The sequence below is a fragment of the Drosophila teissieri genome, chromosome 2L, assembly GCF_016746235.2.
Source record: "Drosophila teissieri strain GT53w chromosome 2L, Prin_Dtei_1.1, whole genome shotgun sequence".
NCBI lineage: Eukaryota > Metazoa > Arthropoda > Insecta > Diptera > Drosophilidae > Drosophila > Drosophila teissieri.
The window spans coordinates 11,663,884-11,685,429 of NC_053029.1; the positions used below are offsets into that span (position 1 = coordinate 11,663,884).

The 21,546-nt window shown below is 41.6% G+C and overlaps 4 protein-coding genes across 5 annotated transcripts; 2 read left to right on the top strand and 2 right to left on the bottom strand.

Annotated features, from left to right (window-relative positions):
• Positions 1–527: 527 nt before the first annotated feature.
• LOC122622747 (probable trehalose-phosphate phosphatase 1) lies at positions 528–3,755 on the bottom strand. 2 transcript variants are annotated; one of them, XM_043801372.1, is made up of 4 exons: positions 3,615–3,755; positions 1,733–1,871; positions 884–1,505; positions 528–829 (listed from the first exon to the last, which is right to left on the bottom strand). In XM_043801372.1, coding segments are annotated over exons 1-4 (897 nt in total). In that variant the 5' UTR covers positions 3,616–3,755; the 3' UTR covers positions 528–694. The 2 variants fall into 2 exon arrangements, with proteins under 2 accessions (XP_043657307.1, XP_043657308.1); XM_043801373.1 differs by lacking the exon at positions 3,615–3,755 and having other exon boundaries at positions 1,733–1,961.
• A 3,001-nt stretch (positions 3,756–6,756) lies between these two features.
• Positions 6,757–14,903, top strand: LOC122626533 (ras-like protein rasS). Its single transcript, XM_043806829.1, has 6 exons — positions 6,757–6,824; positions 13,445–13,575; positions 13,638–13,774; positions 13,831–13,989; positions 14,046–14,198; positions 14,475–14,903. Exons 2-6 carry the CDS (start codon positions 13,467–13,469, stop codon positions 14,901–14,903), a joined length of 987 nt encoding a protein of 328 aa, XP_043662764.1. The 5' UTR covers positions 6,757–6,824; positions 13,445–13,466.
• A 169-nt stretch (positions 14,904–15,072) lies between these two features.
• Positions 15,073–17,446, bottom strand: LOC122622612 (armadillo repeat-containing protein gudu). Its single transcript, XM_043801195.1, has 3 exons — positions 16,667–17,446; positions 15,353–16,604; positions 15,073–15,290 (listed from the first exon to the last, which is right to left on the bottom strand). The coding sequence occupies exons 1-3, from the start codon at positions 17,281–17,283 to the stop codon at positions 15,150–15,152; spliced, it is 2,010 nt and encodes a 669-aa protein (XP_043657130.1). The 5' UTR covers positions 17,284–17,446; the 3' UTR covers positions 15,073–15,149.
• A 254-nt stretch (positions 17,447–17,700) lies between these two features.
• Positions 17,701–21,371, top strand: LOC122625524 (MTOR-associated protein MEAK7). The gene is made up of 7 exons (XM_043805616.1): positions 17,701–17,957; positions 19,240–19,464; positions 19,714–20,029; positions 20,088–20,461; positions 20,524–20,630; positions 20,766–20,856; positions 20,920–21,371. The coding sequence occupies exons 1-7, from the start codon at positions 17,829–17,831 to the stop codon at positions 21,022–21,024; spliced, it is 1,347 nt and encodes a 448-aa protein (XP_043661551.1). The 5' UTR covers positions 17,701–17,828; the 3' UTR covers positions 21,025–21,371.
• Positions 21,372–21,546: the final 175 nt, after the last annotated feature.

The following is a 21,546-nucleotide window of genomic DNA, read 5'->3' on the forward strand; positions in this document are numbered from 1 at the left end:
AGGCCTTTATATACTTGTATAATGAAAGACTACACACACGGGCGTCTATCTATATAGCCGCAAATTTCGGTTTGTGGCGGTGAAGGGGGGTGGCTATATAGTGTGTATATGTATATATATTTTGATGATGTCTTTCATGCACCTTTGTTTGAGGTTGTTTGTCTTTTGGAAGTGTTTCTTTTTATATGACAATATGACACACTTTGGGGTATCTAAGTTTATCGGAGTTTCTTGGGATTATTTCAACAAGTTCGACATTTTTCCGCAACGGAAGAATCATTTCCCTGGATCAATGTTCAGTTCGCAAAACATTTCCATTCAATGATTTATTTATTTTCTTTTGATCTTCAAACGAAGAATGAATGTTGTGCTTGCTTTGAGATTAATGAACAGTTGTGTATCGGATTATCTTAAATACAACAAATATTTACTTGCCGCTGCATGAAGGTTGGTAAGAATTAAATTTTAATTTCAAATTAATCCCTCTGTATACCTTTTTCATTATTCCAGGGAAAAAATCATGATTAGATTAAAAACAGGTATTTTATTCTAATTCCACTAACTAGTCACATACATAAATTGAACATCAAATTTCAATATTGCTTATGCAGAAACAGAATTTCAAATTGTTATAGATGTAAAAAATCAACAAATTACATTAACAACTTTGCAGCTTTTCTAAATTCGATTACACCTAAGAAACATACACATTAGCTATCCACTTGAGGAGATCGGTCATCACAGCCTGCTTGGGCAACCGGAAATCTGCATAAGTTTGAATCTGCGCATCTGCCGAAATTCTAAAGGAGCGACCCAAGCCTCTGAGCACCTGAAATGATATATAAAGTTAAGGGTTTTTAGGAAAAGTACCATTTCAACTCACTCTCATGGCATCTTCGTCGGTGGTGTCATCGCCAGCGAAGATCACACTGACTTCCTGTGGCCAATTATCGCCGAATTTCTGCTTTAGAATATACAGGGCAGCCTCTCCCTTGTTCCAATTTACTGGCGGCTTCGCCTCGATGGCTTCGTGGGCCTGATTCGCACGGAAGCCAAACTTCTTGCAGATTTCCGAGGCCAGCTGCTTTTGCTGATCCTTCAGTGCTACGGGCGTATCTCGGTAGTGATAGGTGAGCGATACCTTCTTATCCTCGACCCAGGCGCCATTCTTCTCCACCTTTTCCTTGAGCTCCTTAACCATAGCTGTGTAGTTCTTCTGGATCTCGGTGGGCAGCTCGTAGTCGTGTCGGGAGCCATCGGGATACTCGATTTCCAGTCCGTGATTGCCAGCATAGGTAGTGCCATCGATGTTCACTTGTTTTTGCACATCTTTGAGGCCGCGACCCGAGATCACTGCGAGAAAAACTTGCGGATGCTTGGCTATCTTGTGCAGTATGGCCTCCAGTTCCACGGGCATTTTGGTCTTCGCCGGATTATCCGCAATGGGAGCCAGGGTGCCATCGTAATCCAGGAGCACGGCAACTGGCGTTTCAGCACTTAGATACCTGAAAAAGATTGTTTAGAATTTAGTGAATTAGCACTGTTGATAATTTGCAGGTCACCCAACTCATTCTGTTATATGAATATGAAAAGAGCTTAATTTAGTAACTTTGAAAGGGAATTAAGCAGTGTTGAGATGAAACTAAGCGAATGGCTTATCAGTAATTTGCTCGTTACATGACAAGGGCAAAGTCACACTTCCGTTGTTAATTATCGCATAATTCGTACATACCCAGGTAAATTATGCGCAAAATCCTCCAGGCTGCTAATTGCAGGTGCCACTTGTTTCTCAGGCATGATCTCAGTTTTCTGACAACTCCTTGTCGCGTTTGGAAGGAATGCGAATGCGAATAGGAATACGATGGATTTCACTGAAATAATTCAGTGTGAGGAGATTAGTTCCGCGTTTGAAATTGCCTTATCAGCGTGTTGATGTCTCAGTGCTTCGGTTTGAACTGGGAGATTTTCTGGTTGAGACTCGTTTTTATAACCGTTGGATAGTTCTCATCACACTCTCTAGAGATAAGAAACCCAAATCGATGGGGATTCTCCGCCACAGATTTTTCCGCTCAGCGTGCAATTATCGCCCGAGTACAATCAGCTCTGAAGATCAAGTCACCTTAAGATTGCCGGATACTTGGAACTTCTCGAGTGGCTATCGACACCTATCCCTGATGGATCTGCGATTCGGTTTGACTTGCTGCCTCTCGGGCAGCTGCAGTTTTATAATGTTTCGTCCGGTGGTGATTTCCCCAAACATTGTCACCGGGTTTTTGTGCTATAGAACAAAGACAGTACGCCACCCACCGCCCTCCGAATCACCGATTCAGTGCATCATGCGTTGCCTTCGTGTACGGTGCGTGCATTGCCTCCTACTCCCCGGGTCGTTAAGTTCACATTCGAGGGCAATAAAACAGCAGCCGAAATTCATAAATTCCACCCACTACCCAGTGACATCGGCCCATTCTCCACCCATTCTCCACCCATCCTTAATTAGCAGTGAGCATGCAAATCTGGTTACGTACTCGCGTTTGTCCTTGCCAAATCCCTTTGACGTGCCGATAAGCGTGTCCCTGCAGGAGGTAATCTAAGGACGATTGCCTGGGAGTGGGGATATATCCCTATTCCTATCCCTGCTCTTATCCCTCGCCACGATGTCAACGCGATTCGGGGGCACAAATATTTGTTACATGCAGCGGCATTGATTAGGCGACAACAGTGGTTCTAAAAATAGGCACAGCATGGACGCGACACGCGAAATCTGTGGAAATTGGAGTGAGAAAATGGGGGGAAAATCTCGCAGTCTCTATGGGGTTAACAAGTCTAGGCCTCAGGCAGTACTTTGTGGCATTGGGTCAAGGGTACTTAAGGATTTGCAACAGTTTGGTTGTCCCAATTTGCACAAATAATAAATATATTTAAAAATATTTTAGTTTTTTCCAGGATTGGAGAATATATCTGTTAAATCAGGTAGCTTAGATAATTTCTGGGTTAGTGTAACTTTCAGAGGGTTAAAGCCAAAGTGAATCACGCTGTCTGGGAACCGCAGCATGCTCCAAAAGCATGCTCAGACAAACACCGATACCGGCCAAACCCAAAGCCCAAAACAAACAGACCTGACCAGGCGAAACTGTTTACTCTCGATATTAGCACAGGTAAGGCTCAATATAAAGAACCGAAGTTAAACTTTAAAGAATAGAAAAAACCTTCTTCTAGTAGTTATATATGATCTAAACAGACGATAAGTTTTTCTACAGATTTTTTTTTTTTTTGCGTTGGGAGCTCGTAATAGTTCAATTCCTTTTATTGATGCTCAACCGTTTAATATTCGAATACCTAGACAGACCAATTTCAAGAGGGTTCGGCAGCAGACAGCCCCCTCATATTAAACATAAACAAATCCGCTGGAGTTGGAGCCTCTCAATGGAAACATTTGCGGGGCACGAGCACAGCTGTCCGATTTTATCTGGTTGCTAATTTCGATTTAATTGGAGACCACTAATTTTCACTTGGTAAACAAGTGTGTGGGAAACCACTTGCTTCTCTCGCCTATTCCCCCTTGAAAAGTGGAAAAGCGACATATTTTTACAATTTCGTCTAGTTTTCCCACTCACTTTTCCAAAGAATCGCACTTTTTGATCAGTCACTGGCTTAATTTGGCTTATTTTTCAACTGAAAAACTGTCAATTGGCTTTGATTGCCAGTTTCTGGTAAATATTTTGCAAGTGATAGAATTAATTTTGTTTGCTTCGTTTCAAAATTTTGTTTTGTTTGGCTAGAAAAGCTTTCGCATAAGCTCTTCGATCAAGTTTGGTGAATCAGCTCATAAGGTGGGTAATATTGTGGGGGTGGGGAAGATATATGGGCTTACATAAATAGATTTTTGAAAAATGTTGAGGAAGGGGGAATGAAAATGAATTAGCTGAAAGTAGGCACAGTGTGCTTTTGCTTAACGAAAGGTAGTTTAAAAACTGATTTGTTAAATAAAAAACTTAAGCTTGTCCTTATTATTATATGCATAAAATATTACCTCAAATTCAATTTTTCTAACATATTTACTAACTTAATTTATCAAAAATATAACTCTTTGAATTTTTTAGAAATCGTTACTTTAAAATTGATTTTCTTGTGTAATACAAACTTTTTACTCAAAAATCTTTAAATAATACAAACTTTTTACTCAAAAATCTTTAAACTCGTTACATGGAAATAATGCAATTAAGTGTTTTCAAAAGAAATGGTTAGGGGTAATTAAACCACTAAAAATACAGTTTTCTCTACTTTTTTTAGTTTTAATTCTTAATTAATTCCTCTTTTTTAAATTTGCCTAATTAGATGATTTTGACTGGAGACATATGGTTTCCACTTGGTTTCGCAGTAAACATGCTCTTGATAAACACGAATTAGCATAATCAAGATAAAGTATACCTTACCTCCGCCTTTAAAGCTATTTACCTGACTGAGATAGTTGTAGATAGAAATTGGCAGGGGTGTTGTTTTTCGCACCTTTTCGTCCTTAAACCGTAAACAACAAGAATGCAAAGTGACAGGTAGGCTCGACGTGCGGATGGGGTTGGGGTTGAAAGGTCGCGGGGCAAAGGGCAAAGGCTTATGGTGGACACAAAAATCAGCCGAAAAACGGTGATGGGGGTCAAAGGGCGTGGGCATTGGAGGCCAGGGCAGTCGAGCGTATGGCGTTTACGTTGGTCAAAATTAATGTTTAGCTCGGCTGGCTAAACTCAACCTGTTGCCTCCGTCAGAAGCAATTAGTGGACGTGCCACGAGGCGTTTCGATGTCAACAGGTTGCCACATGCCCCCCCCTGCAGATGCACACCGATAAGTTGGGGATTTGGGGCTCTATGTACTGGCTGGGGGTGATATGTATGTATGAAGGATTGAAGTGTGTAAACATCAGCACCGCGTGTGTGGGCCTTATGTTTGGCCTAGCATTAGGGCATGGTCTATTGCCAATTACATGGAAAATGTTAGCATTTGTGTTTCTGTTTGTTCGGTTCCTCGTTACAATGTTAAGTCAAGTTCAGCTAGCCAGAAAACAAAATTCACCGGCGCCCCTTTGTGGGGCAATGTTGTGTGGCAACAGAAACATGCCTCCTTGTGGGTCAAGTTACCATATAATCTTTTATTTTAATTTCTTTTATTTTAAACTGCATACGTATGTAATGTTACATAGCTTATTTGCTCCAAAATGATGCCCTATATCAAAGTTAATTTAAAATTTATTTAGTATTTTATTAGTGAATTTTAAAAGGATTGCAACTCAATTTCCACTTTTCTAGGTAGAATCGGGTAAATCCAAGGTATCCCAGCAAATCCAGGACAACAAATGCGCACACAGAGTTTCTTATGGACTTGAACATAGTGTACAACCACTTGTGTTGAACCTTTTGAGGAGACTCCTATTGAAATAGTTGGATGACTTCTATGTATCCCTGTAATAGTTTTGATTACCATGTTTGATCTTCATATATTGGCTTAAATGCCAAATGGGTTGCTCCTGATTTCGAGTTCTCTTAGTGGAGTTGCCAAAAGTAGGAAGGCAAAATTAACTGCAGAGATTTCGAGGACATTAGCAAGGATACTAGCAATCTTTGAAGGTTCCGTACAAACAATGCACACAACAAATGTCGTTGCAGCCTTGATCTTTGACTGTTGGTTGATTGATTATTTATAAATTGTGAGAAGATTGCCAAGCTAAGCGAAATGTAAAAGCTGACTGACACTGGCATTTGAAATTTAATAACTCGCTGGTAAGGCAAAATAAAAACGACTGTGCTTCGAATTATTCTAAAAATACGATTTACAGCTTACAGAACCATCCGGCTGGCAATTAATTGCGTCTTCGACACATCCGGCTTCGAATTGGCTCTTTGAAATTTCCGGCTGAAGGTGAAAATGCTAAGGAAAAATAAAAGAGCAACAAAAATTTTGGAGTGCTTAGTTCTGAGTTAATTATTAATATAAACCATTACCATAACAAAATGCCATAAACAAAATGTTATAGAAAAATTAAAGAGATAGAAAAATTGAACTATTTTAGAGTATTTATTTCTGAGTTAGTTATGAAAATAAACCATAACCCTTAATTTTGTTTACTTGTAATTTAGTTGCGTTAGCAACATTGCTGCTGGCAACATATGTGTCCGGCATCACAGCAAGTTGCTGGCAACATTTGAGTGTTTGGCGCGCGCCACAAGATTCATTCATTCACGGAAAAGCAAAAGCTTCGGTCGAGGATTGTGCCGCATATGGGGATACCGGTTTGGAAACGCGTGGCGGTGGATGGACGTGGATATTGGATGTAGTGGACCTCCTTTGCGAACTCTTTTGCATTTTACATTGGTCCACATATCGCCAGCACTTTGACGACACCGCCAGTGGCAAAGGTGGCAAAGCGGTGGAAAAGTGGGTGGTGGTGTTGTTTTATTATTGCCTTACAATGGCAACGCATCGGTCGGCACTGCGTCGCAATAAAGCCACTTCGATGGCATCGGCATCGGCGGCGGCACTAGTTGGATATATAAAAGCATAATTGCTGCGAGCCAGCGGCTTAATCGCAAACAGGAAGCTGAAGTGTCAACAACTCGCCAACATAACAAATCATATGGGATGAAACAATATTTTTAAAGAATGCTATGATTGCCAAAATAAAATTTAAACAATAATAACAAAAAACGGAAATAAATAATATAATAAAGTAATACTAAAATAATATAATAAAGTAATAATATAATATAGTAATTATATAATAAAGTAGACAAAACAAAACTACAAAATAAATGGACTTGTAACAAATTATCCAAAGGTGTTTATAAATATTTTAATGTTTACAAAATTCTTAAAAAGTACAAAGGATAAACCATCTTACTTTGGCCAAATATACATGTTTACAACGTAAAGATTAAGCATTTTTTTTGAGAAATTAATAATAAATTTTACAAATTATTTTAATCAGTGTGTATACTTAATGTTCCTAACATAAAAATATAAATATAAAAATATAAGCAAATTTAAAGCAGTGCGTGTCGTGAAATACAATCGAATACAACATGAAAATCTAGCACAAAAAAACTATTCAGTTTTGAGGAAAACAAAAACTTGTTTCGCCCAACGGTGCGTATGCTTAATTGTTGTTACAACTTAATAAAAATACCAAATTTATAGCAATCAAAACGATGGAAACTTTGTTTCAAAAGTGTTTCATACAGAGCATTTGAAAAATACACAATAAATTAAATCAAAAGTAAAATAGTTCAGCTTGTTTCTGGTTCTCGTTTAATGTGTAAACATTTTTGCGTGGCGCAGAGGCGTAGAAAAGGGCAGCTATTTAACCAAATTTTTGGTCAAAAATCAACTTAATATATATTTTTAATATATTATTGTTTATTTGAAAGACACTGTGGTCGAATATAGATATTTGCCGCTCCAGTCGACCTTGACTTGATATAAACTCGGCATAAACGATAACTTTTCACCTGATGGTTTTCTGCACGTATATTTCTCGATTCTCTTGATTTGTAAATCATTTTAATTGGCTTTGATTTCGGCTACTTCCGCCAAAAAAAGAGTCTTGTGCAAAACTGTTTGACTTTGAAATGGTTTTCAGAAATAAAACAAATTGCGGTGCGCTCCTCCATCTTGCCATGTCTGTTTTTGATTTGCTTGTTTGATATGTTTTAAATTTGGCGGCAAGGTCGCCAGCTTGTCTGTGCAAAAGTGAAATGCAAATGCTGTTCTATTCGAACGTCCGCCATGCGTTATCTGAAATCTCATTTGGGCGTTGGGTCAGGAAAAGGTGTTTACGGCGCAGCAAGATTTATTATATCAACAAAACATAATCAGGGGTCTTAGCACCTAGCCCCGCCAACTGCCACACCTACCACACCTCCTGCCACACCCCCCACCCTCACAAAGTGACTAGTTAATAGCGCCCAATATCGCCCCTTACTCTGTGGTGCGGGGCATAAAGCCACAAACAAAAGCGTTTTATTGCCAGAAGACCGCAGACTCGGGCGGAGACAGTAGCAAACGATGACAAACGCCATGGCCGCAAAATAATATAATCGGGGAATTATTGCTCAGTGGAAGAAGCTATCAGATACCCTATGTCCATCATAATCTGTTTACAGTGCAGAAGTAGCGGGTAAATGTTTATATGAAATCGGAATTGATTAATATAAATCATTTCTGAAGCTACTGGTTTTTTCACAAAATTGATGAGATGATATTCACATTTGGTATATCATAAGAGAATCTTCCGTAAAGTCTTCAAAGAAGCCTACTCACATTAATAAAATCTTGTAGGATTTTAACTTAGTTGTGGCAAACCATTTCCAATACCAATAGCGCCACCTACATCTAGGGTATCGCATGTAATTCATCGTTCGAACAACTGGCACAGTGAGTGGGTACGACAAGTGCATGGGAATTTTATGAGGATGGGGATCATAAAGACCAGAAAGCTGGAATCAAGTTGCTGGGAGGGGAATGGGGTATATGGGATGGGTTATATGGAATGGGTTATATGGGATGGGTTATAACATGTTATGGGGCGCCCTGAGTTATTGATATTTTGCATCTCAGCCTACGACAAGTGGCAAATGTGGCAAGGAATGTCTGAGACTGAGGAGACTTTTTCAATTTGTGGGCTCGTCGTGCGTCCTCATAAATTCCATTGATATTTATGAGGAGACCCAATTTATATTGGAATGGAAATAAGCAGATAAAAGCCAGTCATATTTGATATTAATTCCGTGCAATGGGTGATGGTATTAAGCCCAAACCTAAGTACATAGTTACTTTAATAGACCAACTTGAAGGCAGATTTGGGCCCCATTTTTTGTAAGAGCAATTATTTTCTTAACATTTTCCTTGGCTTGCTCATTAAATTGCGATTAAAGTTTTAGCTGTTTCAAAACTCGTTCCGACTTTACTACCAGCTCATATATCAAACGCCCTTAAACAGTTTAGTATTTGTCCTTCATCCCATTTCCCTGTTATCCTGTAGTCCTTTTAACCCTTTCAGCTGGTTGGCTTGCCCCTTTTTCCTGGTAAAAACGCACCATGTCTATGTTTATTCAAGTGGTGCTTAGTCAACAAAAAATCAGCCGTGTGAGCCCAACTAAAATAACATTTATGACGCTTGACTTGTATTTATGAGGCTGATTTGCCAATGTCTGTGACTATGGCTCCCCAAGAAAAGCGAGAAAGGAATTTCTTTTCGTAGATTTATTTTTATACATACTTAAGCTCCACTCAAGGTGAATACTTATGTGGGGAAGTTGACCGCCAACTTCGACAATTTTACGCATTTTCAATTTCAGGGCCGTGCAGCCAAACAAACTGAGTGAGTGACTGAGTGAGAGAAAAACCAATGGCAACATTCGCTGTTATTGCACAGTGAAAGAAAATTGCACAACAACAAAGTTACAACAAGTAGGAATTGATTAAGAAATTTGTTATTAGTTCAAAGTTTCAAATAAATATCATTCAATAAATAACTTAACATAGTCTCTAGAAAATACATTTAAAGTTGTTCCCAGAAATGTGAATTTATCTGTTTGAATTATTAGTATTAATTTTCTATTTTTTAACTTTAATAATTTTCTTCGTGTGCACATTTCGTTAATGTTAACTGGCTGCTCGATACCGAAATGAAATGACAAGCAAAAAACACGGAAAAAGTGGTTGGGCAGGGGCATCGAGACTGCGTGGAGTGGGCAACTCCAGTCATCAACAATGGGTCGCATGGCAAGTGGCGCGCTTCCCATGACCTTAGCCTTAGCTGAGAGTGGAATGGTGGTTGGCACTATGACAACCCACTCGCCACCACCCCCCATCCCCCTTCCAACCGATGTGTTGCCCCCTTATTTCCTGAACAACCACTTGTTGGCTGGGCAGTTTGATTTGTTTTCTGTGGAACTCCAAGCGGCATAATCATCCTCATCAACCGAATCAACATCAACTTTCGGCTGATGACAACTACAACTGCCTAGCACGTGCCCCAAAATAACGGGGCACACGGACGGTCGGGGTGGGTGTTGAAAATTGGGTGGCAAACTATAGAGTCTATAGAGTCTGGCTGTGAAATTACATATGTGTTTTAGGTGCGCAATAGCGAGCGGCGTGTGTTGGTAAACATAACAACCAGGTCAACAGCCCCAGTCCAATGGGCCCCAACTCATTTCATCTCTCTGCTGCTGGGGTTTCCATTTTCAATGCCTTGCCAAGGTCCGGTCGACGTCCTGGTAATTCAGACCTGCGAGTCCTGTCATCACCTGACATATGGGGTACTCATCGACGGGTTTGGGCTGCTTTTCTGGGCGATCAAAGATAAGTTGCCACGTATATTGTTCCTTTGTTGCCCGAAAATAACTACGCAAGTGTCTGTTAGATTTTGGCAGCTAAGAAATATGACACATTATCCAATAGATTTCGCTTTTGTTGGAAAAATAATTAATTATTTTGTATTTATTTTCATTCCCTAAAATATCTATAAATTAAGATGAAATCGTGTTTTAAATATAGTTATTTCATTACGTATAAAAAAAGAACTAAAGACACTGTCAAGAGTTTTTTTATAGTTTAAATTTAAATCTCTTATGATGTAATTTTATGATCTAAATACAGTTTTAAAAATAGTCTCAATTTCTGACTCAACCGCACACTTAATTATGCGACCCATAATAAGCACTTGTTGCTAGTTCGTCTGCAAGCACTTCTCTATTTACTTCGATCAGAGCCCAGTTTTCTAAACATTGCTTTGGAAACCCATCGTTTCCATTTGATTTGATTTATTGCGCTCCGGTGATGTAACAAAGCGACTACCCTAAAGCACTTCTTGTGAAAATTCCTGGAAACTCATTACGGTTCGCTTGGGCAGCCTGCTTACACCTTGCTCCATTGCATTCCCCTTGCTCTACGCACCCGCAAGTCATCTCTTGTTCAAGGACCTCCCCAATGTCCCTTCCAGTTCCGAAAAATGTTGTGCGCAATAAAAAGTGAATAGAAAATGTGGCATAATAATACAAATACTTGCTTGCCAGCGTATACTTTCGGGCGTGTGAAAACCAAAACATGACGGCGAGACAGCCTTTTGTGTGAACTTCACCGGAAATGTGTAATTAAATATAAATTAGCACGGAAACAGAAAAGTTTCGCTCAGCTGGGAATTAAAACCGTCTGACTACAGACAAAACTTTTCGTCTTTCTCTCATCGGCTTAAGTCTCGACCCAAAAACCACTTGATGCTGGGTATTACGTATACGCCATGATGGCGATGTTGTTGGAGATGCGGCATCTGGCTGATGGAGTGGGCGACTCGGCTCGAGCCGGGAAGGCTGAAAAGCAGGAAAGCGGGAAAACGATTCATTAAGCACGCACCGTAGAGTGTTTGAGTTTTAAATCCAACTAATTAAAATCTACGCAGCACATCTTGCAGTAGAGAAAACTCTGCAATGGTGTGTGCTGGTTTTTTGATGAGGTGAGGTAAGCTGGACTTAGTTTGCCCATCATCCTGGCTGTGCCGTCGAGCACATTTGTTTCACTTTGTGCAGGAATGTGCTACAATTCAATATTTGAACACCTTCAAACTTCTACCACTTCTTCTTAAATTCCGGAATTTAATTAAACTGGCCGCGTTTAGAGCAATCGCAAATAATAAAGTCAATAGAAGAGGTTGAACAATAGCTCTGCTTTCCATCAAAGCTTGAAGTTTTCCGAACTCATTTCATTCTGAACTTTACGTTTGATGTATTAAGTAATTTACATAAATTGATGAACTAATATCTAATATTTTCCAAACCAGGCTATGTTTAATGATCACAGTTAGCTAATCAATCATTCATATGAAAGGCGTTCGTTTTTAATCAGCAACTATTTATCTGCAGCAATTCATTAACGCGCGATGAAATATTCCCCCAAATAACACATATGCTCGCACGTGTCGTTGAACTGAGTCAGGAAACATTCTGCGTATGTGGCCACAATGGAAGGACACATAGATATCCGCAACTGAAGGATACAAGGATACAAAATGAACAAGCCACATTCCGATAGAGTCAAGAGATAATTGATATTCGATTGTCGTCACTTGTTGCGCGTCCTTCGGCAAATGTTTTCATTTTGCTAGTTGTGCCATATTTCGATATCCTTTGACATCCTGCGCTAATCGGCTGACGGGCGTGTCCTTATCATTCGTAATAATGACCATGACAGTGGCCAAGGACACCGCGGTCTCCTGCTTTTTTCCATTTCGTCTGCGTCTGCGACTGTTTCCGGAGGACAACGCAGAAAGTGTCCAATAAATGTTTCATAGTTGTCGGTAGTCTGACATTGTTGACCTTATCAAAAGCACAAACATCCCAGCACCACAACACCGCAACACCCACATGCCCACCCACATGTGTGTGTGCCAGTCCATGGGTGGCCATAAAAAACACACAAGTCGAGCATCTTTTGTTTAGTGTTCCTGCTGGGTTTCGAAAATGCCGCACTTTACGAAACCTTTGGATTCTTCTAGTAGCAACAATAGTTGTTGGTGATATACAATTTGTTGTAAACCCGTATTTTTTCAGTATGTTGAAATATAATCGCAAAATGTATTTTATCACAGCGAAAAACATCAATTTAAACAAGCAAATAGAACAAAAAATGTCTGTGAAAATAGAAAGTTCCTTCAATTTAAACACAAGTAATTCATAGCCCCTCTATCAGAAATAAGCTTTAATAATGCACATTGAATCTAAATTTCTTCAGCTATTTTGTTAATAAGTTTAGTTTTTTAATATCTAAGTTTAGTCTTTCTGTATCTTTATGCGACAAAGCTATGCAACTTGACTAAAAATCGCTGGGCGAAATTAGAAGGCGACGTGGTATAGTCCCATTCCTGAGTGTCTAGATATTTTGATGCGGGTAAAAGAAAACTGGAGCTAGCCACAACAGCATCAGGAATCCGGGGGCAACAAAGGTCGTGTCACTCATTCCAAACAGACATATTGTCTCGGAAATACGAGACCTTAACACCCAGGTCTTTGGATTCAGCCTGGAGCTGCCAGGAGATGCCTCTACCCTAGGATTTAAAAAAGGAATATTCGTTTTATCTGTTGCTTCGCTTAATTTTAATTTTTAAAAAAATGTGTAAATATTCTCAATCAAACAGATGCAAAGTTCTGAAATATATTGGAGTATTAACCCGTAGACTTCTAAAAATATATTATAGGTTGTAGGAATTAGCTAGTTCTTGAAAATCCGTTAATCCGAAGCTATTTATTATACGTAATTATTAGCATAAGTAATATTAGAATAGGTAATTAAATCATAGCAAAAAGTACAAACGATACTAGGTGATCCCAATTAGATGGGTATGCGTTAGTCTTATAAGAGAGTTCGTTTCTCTGTTCCTAAAGATTTATATTATATTTTCAGACAATTGTTCCTGGTTTCTGCCATGAATGCCACCTCGCCAAAGTCGTCGCTGGTCAAGTTGGGTCTGCATACCAATAAACAAAAGACTCTGAAGGTGATGGTCCTGGGCCAAAGTGGTGTGGGAAAAACGGGTGAGTTGACCGCTCAGCGCCCAGCAAATGGGAACCCAAACTGAAGGGACTCTCCCATTTAGCCATGGTGGTGCGTTTTATTACCCGACGCTTCATTGGCGAGTACGATCCCAACCTGGAGAAGATTTACACCTGCCAAACCACGCTGGACAAGGAGCAGATTCAGTTTGACATTCTGGACGCCACCGGCCAGCTGCAAGTGGGTTTTAAATTATATTTGTAAATTTGCAAGAAATTAAAGACATGTTGTTGTAGGAACTAGATGGAGTTAGCCTGGAGTCCAATATCCGCTGGGCCGACGCATTTATACTCATGTACTCCATCACAGACAAGTGTTCCTTCGACGAGTGCAGTCGGCTGAAGTTCCTCATCAACTACAATAAACGAAGACGCAAGCTGGGCTCGTCCAGTAAAGTGAGTGAATCACTCCATCTACTACATCCAATACATTTATATCATACATTTTCCAGGAATACGCACTGGATATTCCCGTCATTTTGGTGGGCAACAAGACGGATCAGCCGGGCGATCGAATGGTCAGCTTGGAGGAGGGTCAGCGCCGATTCAGGGAGTTATCCTGCGCCTGTTTCCATGAGATTTCCGTCAGGGAGAGTGTGGATCAAGTAAGAAGAAATGTATATTAAAATACAAAAATTTAACTTAGAAGTTGCCACTTTACAGAGTAACTAACTATAGTATATACGTGCATATGTAGTTCCACAAACCAAGTTAGAAAGGGGTCCTTTATTCATTTGTACATTAATTCATCACTGAGCTAGGGCTAAAATTAAATTTTAGCTAAATTTAAAACTAACTTTTGAATGATAAATTAATTTTTCTGTTTCCATCAGATGGCACCTCAAGAATGTACAATTTGTTTATTTACTCATCCCAACCAGGTGCAGAATGTTTTTCGCGATGTGTTCCGCTTCTGGCGAGTCTTCAGCAAGTTCCCCAAGCTCAAGCGCTCCACCAGCGATGTGGCCAACACGGATGGCATCCTCACCCCCGATTCGGGATCCTGTTCCTTCTACGATGCCTCGTCCCTGGGCGTGGGTCGACATTCCTTTCTGGTCATCGGCAGCGCCTGCCTGGAGGAGAGCAACGGCGACCACACGGAGTCCACGGATGAGATTGCGAGCAGCAGTTTGAGCAGCTCGCGCAGCGACATCGATGCCCCCTTCCGGAGCAGAGCTTCCACGGACGGAACCCTGTTGTCCCGGCCACGGAGATGGCGCTATCCACCGCCGGGATGCCTACTGCCACACACGAATCGCGTGGAGCGACGGATGAGCATCTCCACCAGGGGCAGCAACGCCAGTTACTAGTGTGGATCTTATGCATTTTACGCTGGGTGGGTCGAGCTTAGTTAGTCAAAATATGTAGCGACAAATGTGGGTATATAGCTAGGTGTTATCGTCATGGAAAATAATAAAGCTTTTCCTGGTATTTAAATATGTCAGATTCTTATTTTATTGCTGCTGTAAATGCAAGAAATTGGTAGCATCAGCATACACATACTCGTATATTTTGCCAAATACAATTAAAAACTTAACAAAGAAAAAAACAGGAGGCTAGTCATCGTCGATTTTAAGCAGATATTCCTCAGCCCGCAAGGCCAGTTCTCGGATATTCCTCAGGCACCCAGCGGCGGCCAGCTGGAGCTCCTTGTTAGTGGACCCAATGCACTCCAGCAGGAAGGGAACCACTCCACTCTGAAGTGAGATAAAAGGACTTAAATAAGGGACTTCATCTGATTAGGGAGAAGGAAACGCACCTGGTGCATGGTAATGCAGTTCTGCGGATCCATCGATAGCTTCTCCAGCGCCATGGCCGTGCTGCGGTGCACCAAGGGATTGTCGCTGGTCATGTAGGTGACAATCGGAGTCACAGTACGCAGGCGTCCCAGCTCCTCCGTATTATTGCCGAAGCAGGCACAGGCGGCCACGGCAGCGGCCAAATTCATGCGAAGTAGGTCGTCTGTGGTCTGGACGAGATCGGCCAGCTTGTAGATCACCTTCAGGTCGGTCAGGATGGCTAGATTGGTTTGATCCTGGGCAATCGTTGCGATGGCAGCACAGACGGCGGATAACACCATGATGTCCTTGGACTTCAGCAGACCCACCACCAGTTCCATGGCGCCAACCAAGCTCCTGACCAATTCGGCGGAATCGTTGGCATTCCGAACACAGGGACATATGGCGTAGGCCGCATGGGCCTGAACCCTGGTGGTGGGATTCTTCAGTAGCGACCATATCAGCCTGACCGCGTCCAGATCCTCCAGGATCCGCATGCTCTCCGGATCCTCGGCACACTCCTTCAAGCCCTTGGCCAGATTCTCCAGGAGCGGGGCGTGGGAACTGTTGAGCAGGGAAACCATTGCTGGTAATCCTCCAGCTTGACGCAAATACTCTCTATTGCTTTGAAACCGCACACATTCGGACAAAGCTCCGGTCACGTTGGTCAGCACCTCGTCACACTCATCATTTAGCAGGGCCACCAGGTGGTTGACCGTCCTCAGCTGGTCCAGAACCTTGACATTCGCATCGGTGACGGCACACATCCAAATCGCTCCAGTGGCGCCTCTCAATAGAGGCTTATTGTCCCTTATGTTCTTGTCCTTTATGATGGTAACCAAAGGCTCCAAGCCGCCTGCCTCCCTCACCAGATCCCTGGTGTTTCCATCGAAGGCGCACTTGTATATGGCTGTGCTGCCCTCCATCTTGAGCTCGGTATTTTCGGAGCTCAGATGGCTGACAATGTCGGGAATCATGCCCTCGGTGGTGATGGCCAGCTGGAACTTGGGCTCCGAGGAGCACTTGCGAACGGTGCCCATTATGGGAATGACCACATCGATGTGGCAGGACTTAAGCAGCTGGGCCATCAATGGAACGATGCCGCTCTTGCGCATCTGCTCCATGTTGTGCTTGGAGTCGGCCAAGCTGAAGAGGGCTCGGGCTCCAGCGCGTGTCATGTCCAGCGATTCCAGGTCATCTGCACTCAGTTGGTCACGAGGCGTCTTCAAAATGCTGAAATATGATTAAGGATTAAGGATTAAGGATTGAAATCACTGCCTGCATTGCAAACTCACCTCAACTTGATGTCGATGAGATCCACCAGCTTGGGGATGCCGCCGCAGGTGCGCACATACTTCCTGGCCAGGCGCACCTTGCACACATTGGCCAGTGTCTCGGCGGCCATGGTCTTGAGGTCCTTCATGGACGAGTTCAGGATGTCCACGATCAGCGGAATGCCATCCAAGTCGACGATGGTCTTCCTAATGTCGATGTTCAGTGTGATATCCGAGAGAACGGTGAGGGCGCCCAAACAGCACTTGGTGTCGCTGCACTCCAGGATGTTCACCAGGACATCGAGGCCGCCGATGTCCGAGATGGCGAACTGATTGATCTGGGTGCTCAGATCGTAGTCCTTCAGGCAGCACAACGATACTATAGTGGCTGTCTGATTGCCCGCCTTTATGTACTTCACCAGTTTCTGGATATTATAATAGTCAGCCGGAATTTCGGCGGCCCGCGCCACTTCCTTCCAGCGTTCCTCCTCGTCCGTAGACGACTCCACCTCCGTGGTGTCCGAGTCCTCGGCGGCAGCCTGGCGCTTATCCTTGGAGAATCTATTGGGACAGGATCCGCACTGTTCCTTTGGCTTTCGACTCCGATTGTGGGACGTTCCGCTGCTGGTGGGTATCATCCTGTCGCGATGGCTTACTCACAGATTTTAGTCGTATGCCGGAAATATCTGTCGCTATGCCAGCTTTCTTCGGTTTTGTATCGGAATTTATGGTGTTTTTGTGTGGGAGAACTTTATTAGGCCAGTCAATTGATTTAATACGACGTGTTGCTAGGGTAACCGAGACAATTTCGAAACTACCGAGCTAAGGCAAAAAAATCTCAAAGTTCAAAGTTTTACGATTTTATTTATTTAAATAAAAATAAATCTATTTAAGACTATAAAATCTTTTAATTTTGTTGCTTAGCGGTTAACATTAACCGGTTAGCGAATACATCGACCAGTCTGAGCAAAGACAACAACCGTTCATGTGCAGACGGCCTCCGCCAAATTTACCCGTTACGAAGACTATCGATGGCGTCGCAGGCAATCGATTGCAGTTCCATCACCAGCTCATGTTGTTTGTTTTTTATTTTCAATTAAAATCCGCGATCATCCGCAGCAGCAGCTGCACTGTTTGTTTACCAGCCGTCGTAGCATCAGACAACTGAATTTCGTACCCGGACATGGGAAATGCGAGTGGCAAGCGGGAGACGGATAATCTCTACAATTCGGAGGAGCTCCGCATGCTGGAGTCCGCATACAAAAACGCTTCTGGCGGAGCACTCGAGAAGTTGACCCAAGACAGATTGGTGGTAAGTCCAGTGAATCCAGTTACTGTGCCACGTGTGCGAGTGCGAAAATCAATGGCCAACTGCATTCCGCAGTGGCGGAATAGTCGAAGGGTCAGGGTCGCAAGTTCAAGGACGCACGGAGTGAACTTTCCGCGGCGAAAAAAGAGAAATCGGTTCTTTCGGAGTGCATGACAAAGGGTCGTCCATCCACCTGCTGCGATTGACATCCTATACGAGGAAGGGTATATCCATTGGGGCATTGATTGGGTTTTTTCTCTAAGGAAAGGAGATATTATAAGGATTAAACATGAATGAAAATCTTGGTATTGGGTTCCGAAAAACAAACATACTTATATAAGTGAGTGAGTTAGAACTTTATCCGACTTTTATTACATAAAAGTTTCATATCTTAAGATCTGCATAAAAACAGTTCTTTTTCGATTTTTAAGGAAGTTCAAATAATTAAACATGTTAAAAAAACTTCTATTATGTTAAAAAGTAAAAAAGCTATTTGATTTATCTAGTTAACTAGTTATATCTTGATCAAATGGATAGCTTATAATTATAATTTTTCCGATGCGGGTTCAAGGCCCCAGATTTCTGTTTTATTTTTATCACAGCACAGAACAGATGACGGAAATGCAACCACTCAAAAAATGTTTGTTTGTAACCAGATGAGGATTCCTTATTATATTTCCATTTATTTATAGCTCGTGTTTGATTATCACTGCATTTCCTAGGGTATGCCGAAGTTCGATATCTTGACCTCGGGCGTTATCACTTTCGAATTGATAATTCCTGGGCCAGTGCGAACGTGTCCATAATTTGTCTAATTTGTTTGCTGCCGCATTTCGTTGTTTGTCTTTTGCTTTGTTGAATTTGCTTGCTAACGAATTAGTCGTGATTTCAATGACTGGGGTCGTCAATTAGGGCCGTCCAATTGAATTAAAAATAACCCATATGCTTAACCCGTTTGCAGCATAGCATGTGAAAATAGGTGATTCTTATTATGAGCATATTATGAGACTTACATTCATTTATGACAATTTAAACGGAAACTCTTTACCTACAATTTAGTTTTTATTTATTTTTATACCACTTGAAAGAAGACTTCCTCATGATTCGAACATAATTATGTTTCTGTGTGCGGCCCTCAATGGGTTAATCTGTGTCAGCGCTTCCCAGACCTTCGCTCCCTGCAAGAATTTGCTGACAGCAGCGGGAAAATTATGTTTACGTATCCGGTGGGCAGTTTGTTTATGTACATACAATATATATATTTGTGGTTTGGTTTCGTAAACAGGAAACTTGGTCGCAAACCATCGAAAGATCCCTGGCCGAAAGTACGGCTCAGTATCTATTTACGCCCACGAAGCCAGGTCAACAATGTGTCTACATTCAGATGAGGAAATTCGGGGAGCCCTACTACATAATGGAACGCGGAACTATTGACCAGAAAATGCAAATGCTCTTGGGCTCGATGGAGCGAAGTGGAAATGACACCTTCAACAGCAAGCAATTGGAGCAGGTGAGTCTAAGCATACATCAAACCATACCGCGGAAATAATATTTATGACTTCTGTCAGCCGAGCTACATTCATATTCTTACCATGTTTGTTATTGAATAGCATCAAATTTGTGTTTATCCTAAAAGAGCACCTACACTTTCCTGAAAACTAAATTTGCACGTTTATTTTCTTAGCTGTCATATGAGCAATCTGTTAGTTTAAGTCTATTTTCTATTGCTCGCCAATTAATCAATTTAAATATCCCCCAGTATATCTACTCGGTGATCAAGAGCTACGTGCACTTGGAGAGCACGGCGAAAAACTCTGGCATCAAGGAGTGGCACGATCTGGGCTTCATCACCACGGAGAGGTCCGCCGCCACCTTTGCGAAGGGCCTGATGAGAAATCTGGGCAAGGAGCTGGAGCACACTATGCCGAATGATGCCCTGGAACGCTGGTTGCACGTCACTCCGCAGTTTCTGCAGATTTGGCGCGAGGTCTTCAGCCAGCTGTATTGTCGCCATGGTGGCAGCAAACGCAACATTATCAAGGAAATGGAAATTGCAATTCTGCCAGCATTGTGTGGTAGGAAAAGCAATAATTTGTAAAGGAAAACCCTTAAAATTTGTTTCTTATTTTCCAGATGCTCCGCAAAATAGTCATTATCGCCCAATCATCGAACTACCTCACGTGTTGTACATTAATGCTCAGTTGCCCCGCGAGCATCGGCACAAATGGCGCTTTCTATTCTCATCGAAAATCAACGGAGAGAGCTTCTCGACGATGCTGGGAAAAGTCCTGGACAAAGGACCCACGTTGTTCTTTATTGAGGACGAGGATCAATACATATTTGGTGGCTACGCGTCCGAATCCTGGTCAGTGAAACCACAATTTGGCGGCGATGACAGCTCATTGCTGTACACCTTAAGCCCTGCCATGCGGTGCTTTTCGGCCACAACTTATAACAATCACTATCAGTATTTGAATTTGAATCAGCAGACTATGCCGAATGGCCTGGTGAGTAATGTTTATGGGTAATTGATTGATTGCTCCGCTAAATGTTTATATTTCGTCTACAGGGCATGGGCGGTCAGTTTGATTTTTGGGGCCTTTGGATTGACTGCAGTTTCGGCGATGGACAGAGCGTTGAAAGTTGCACTACATATCGAGACTACGTGCAGTTGAGGTGAGTGTAAATTATAATGTAGTCATCTTTGCTACGCGAGAGCTAGGTGTGTAGGCTGGAATGATATGCTAGTTGGTCCCACCCTACAGACCTCTACCCTCTGTATTTCCATTTAACACTATTTTCTCACCACAGTAAACGAAAGCAATTCAAAATACGAAACATGGAAGTTTGGGCCGTGGGAGATTTACCAGTTAAAGAAGAAGACGAAGAAGGCGAGGGTCAAGTATGTAAAATGTAACTCTATATAATCGATTAAATATTTAATCATGATATCTTAAACCCTCAGAAACGTTCGGTGCTGGATGGCAATTTGGAAGATCGGGCAATGTTGGAAATTGCGGGCAAGAAAATGCATTCGGATGGTTTGCGTGAGCCCGGCATGGATGATTGATATTATATGAAATTTTTTGAGGAAAAAGCTTGGTTTTATCTTCGAGAATTTGTGAGACCATGCCCATTTTGGGTGTGCAGTTAATAATTGAATTCAGTTTCCTTAGCTTTTTGCAATCCCTATCGAACACACAGAAAAAGTCCTGCGAACAAAAGGCTATTTGTTCAATCCATTCCTATAAACGTTTTTGTTTAGCTATTAATGTTTATATATATACAATGTATAATGGATATAGTTTATGTAATACTGAGAGTATTGTTGTTGCGTTTTAGATCTTAAAGTGTGAAAATGAAATCATTTAAATGATGTAACAAAGAAGCAAGCATAATAAGCAATGTTAATTCGTCGAATTTTTCCCATTTTTATCCTACGTCAATAAAATGCAAAATAATTGCTGAATTTATATCAAAGTCTTTAAAGTTAATGTTTAAGTTAACAATATCTTATGCTTTAGATCCCCCAAATGATTTCAAGTCAGTAAACGATTTATCCCAAGGCATTTTATTTGTTCCATTGTGTGAC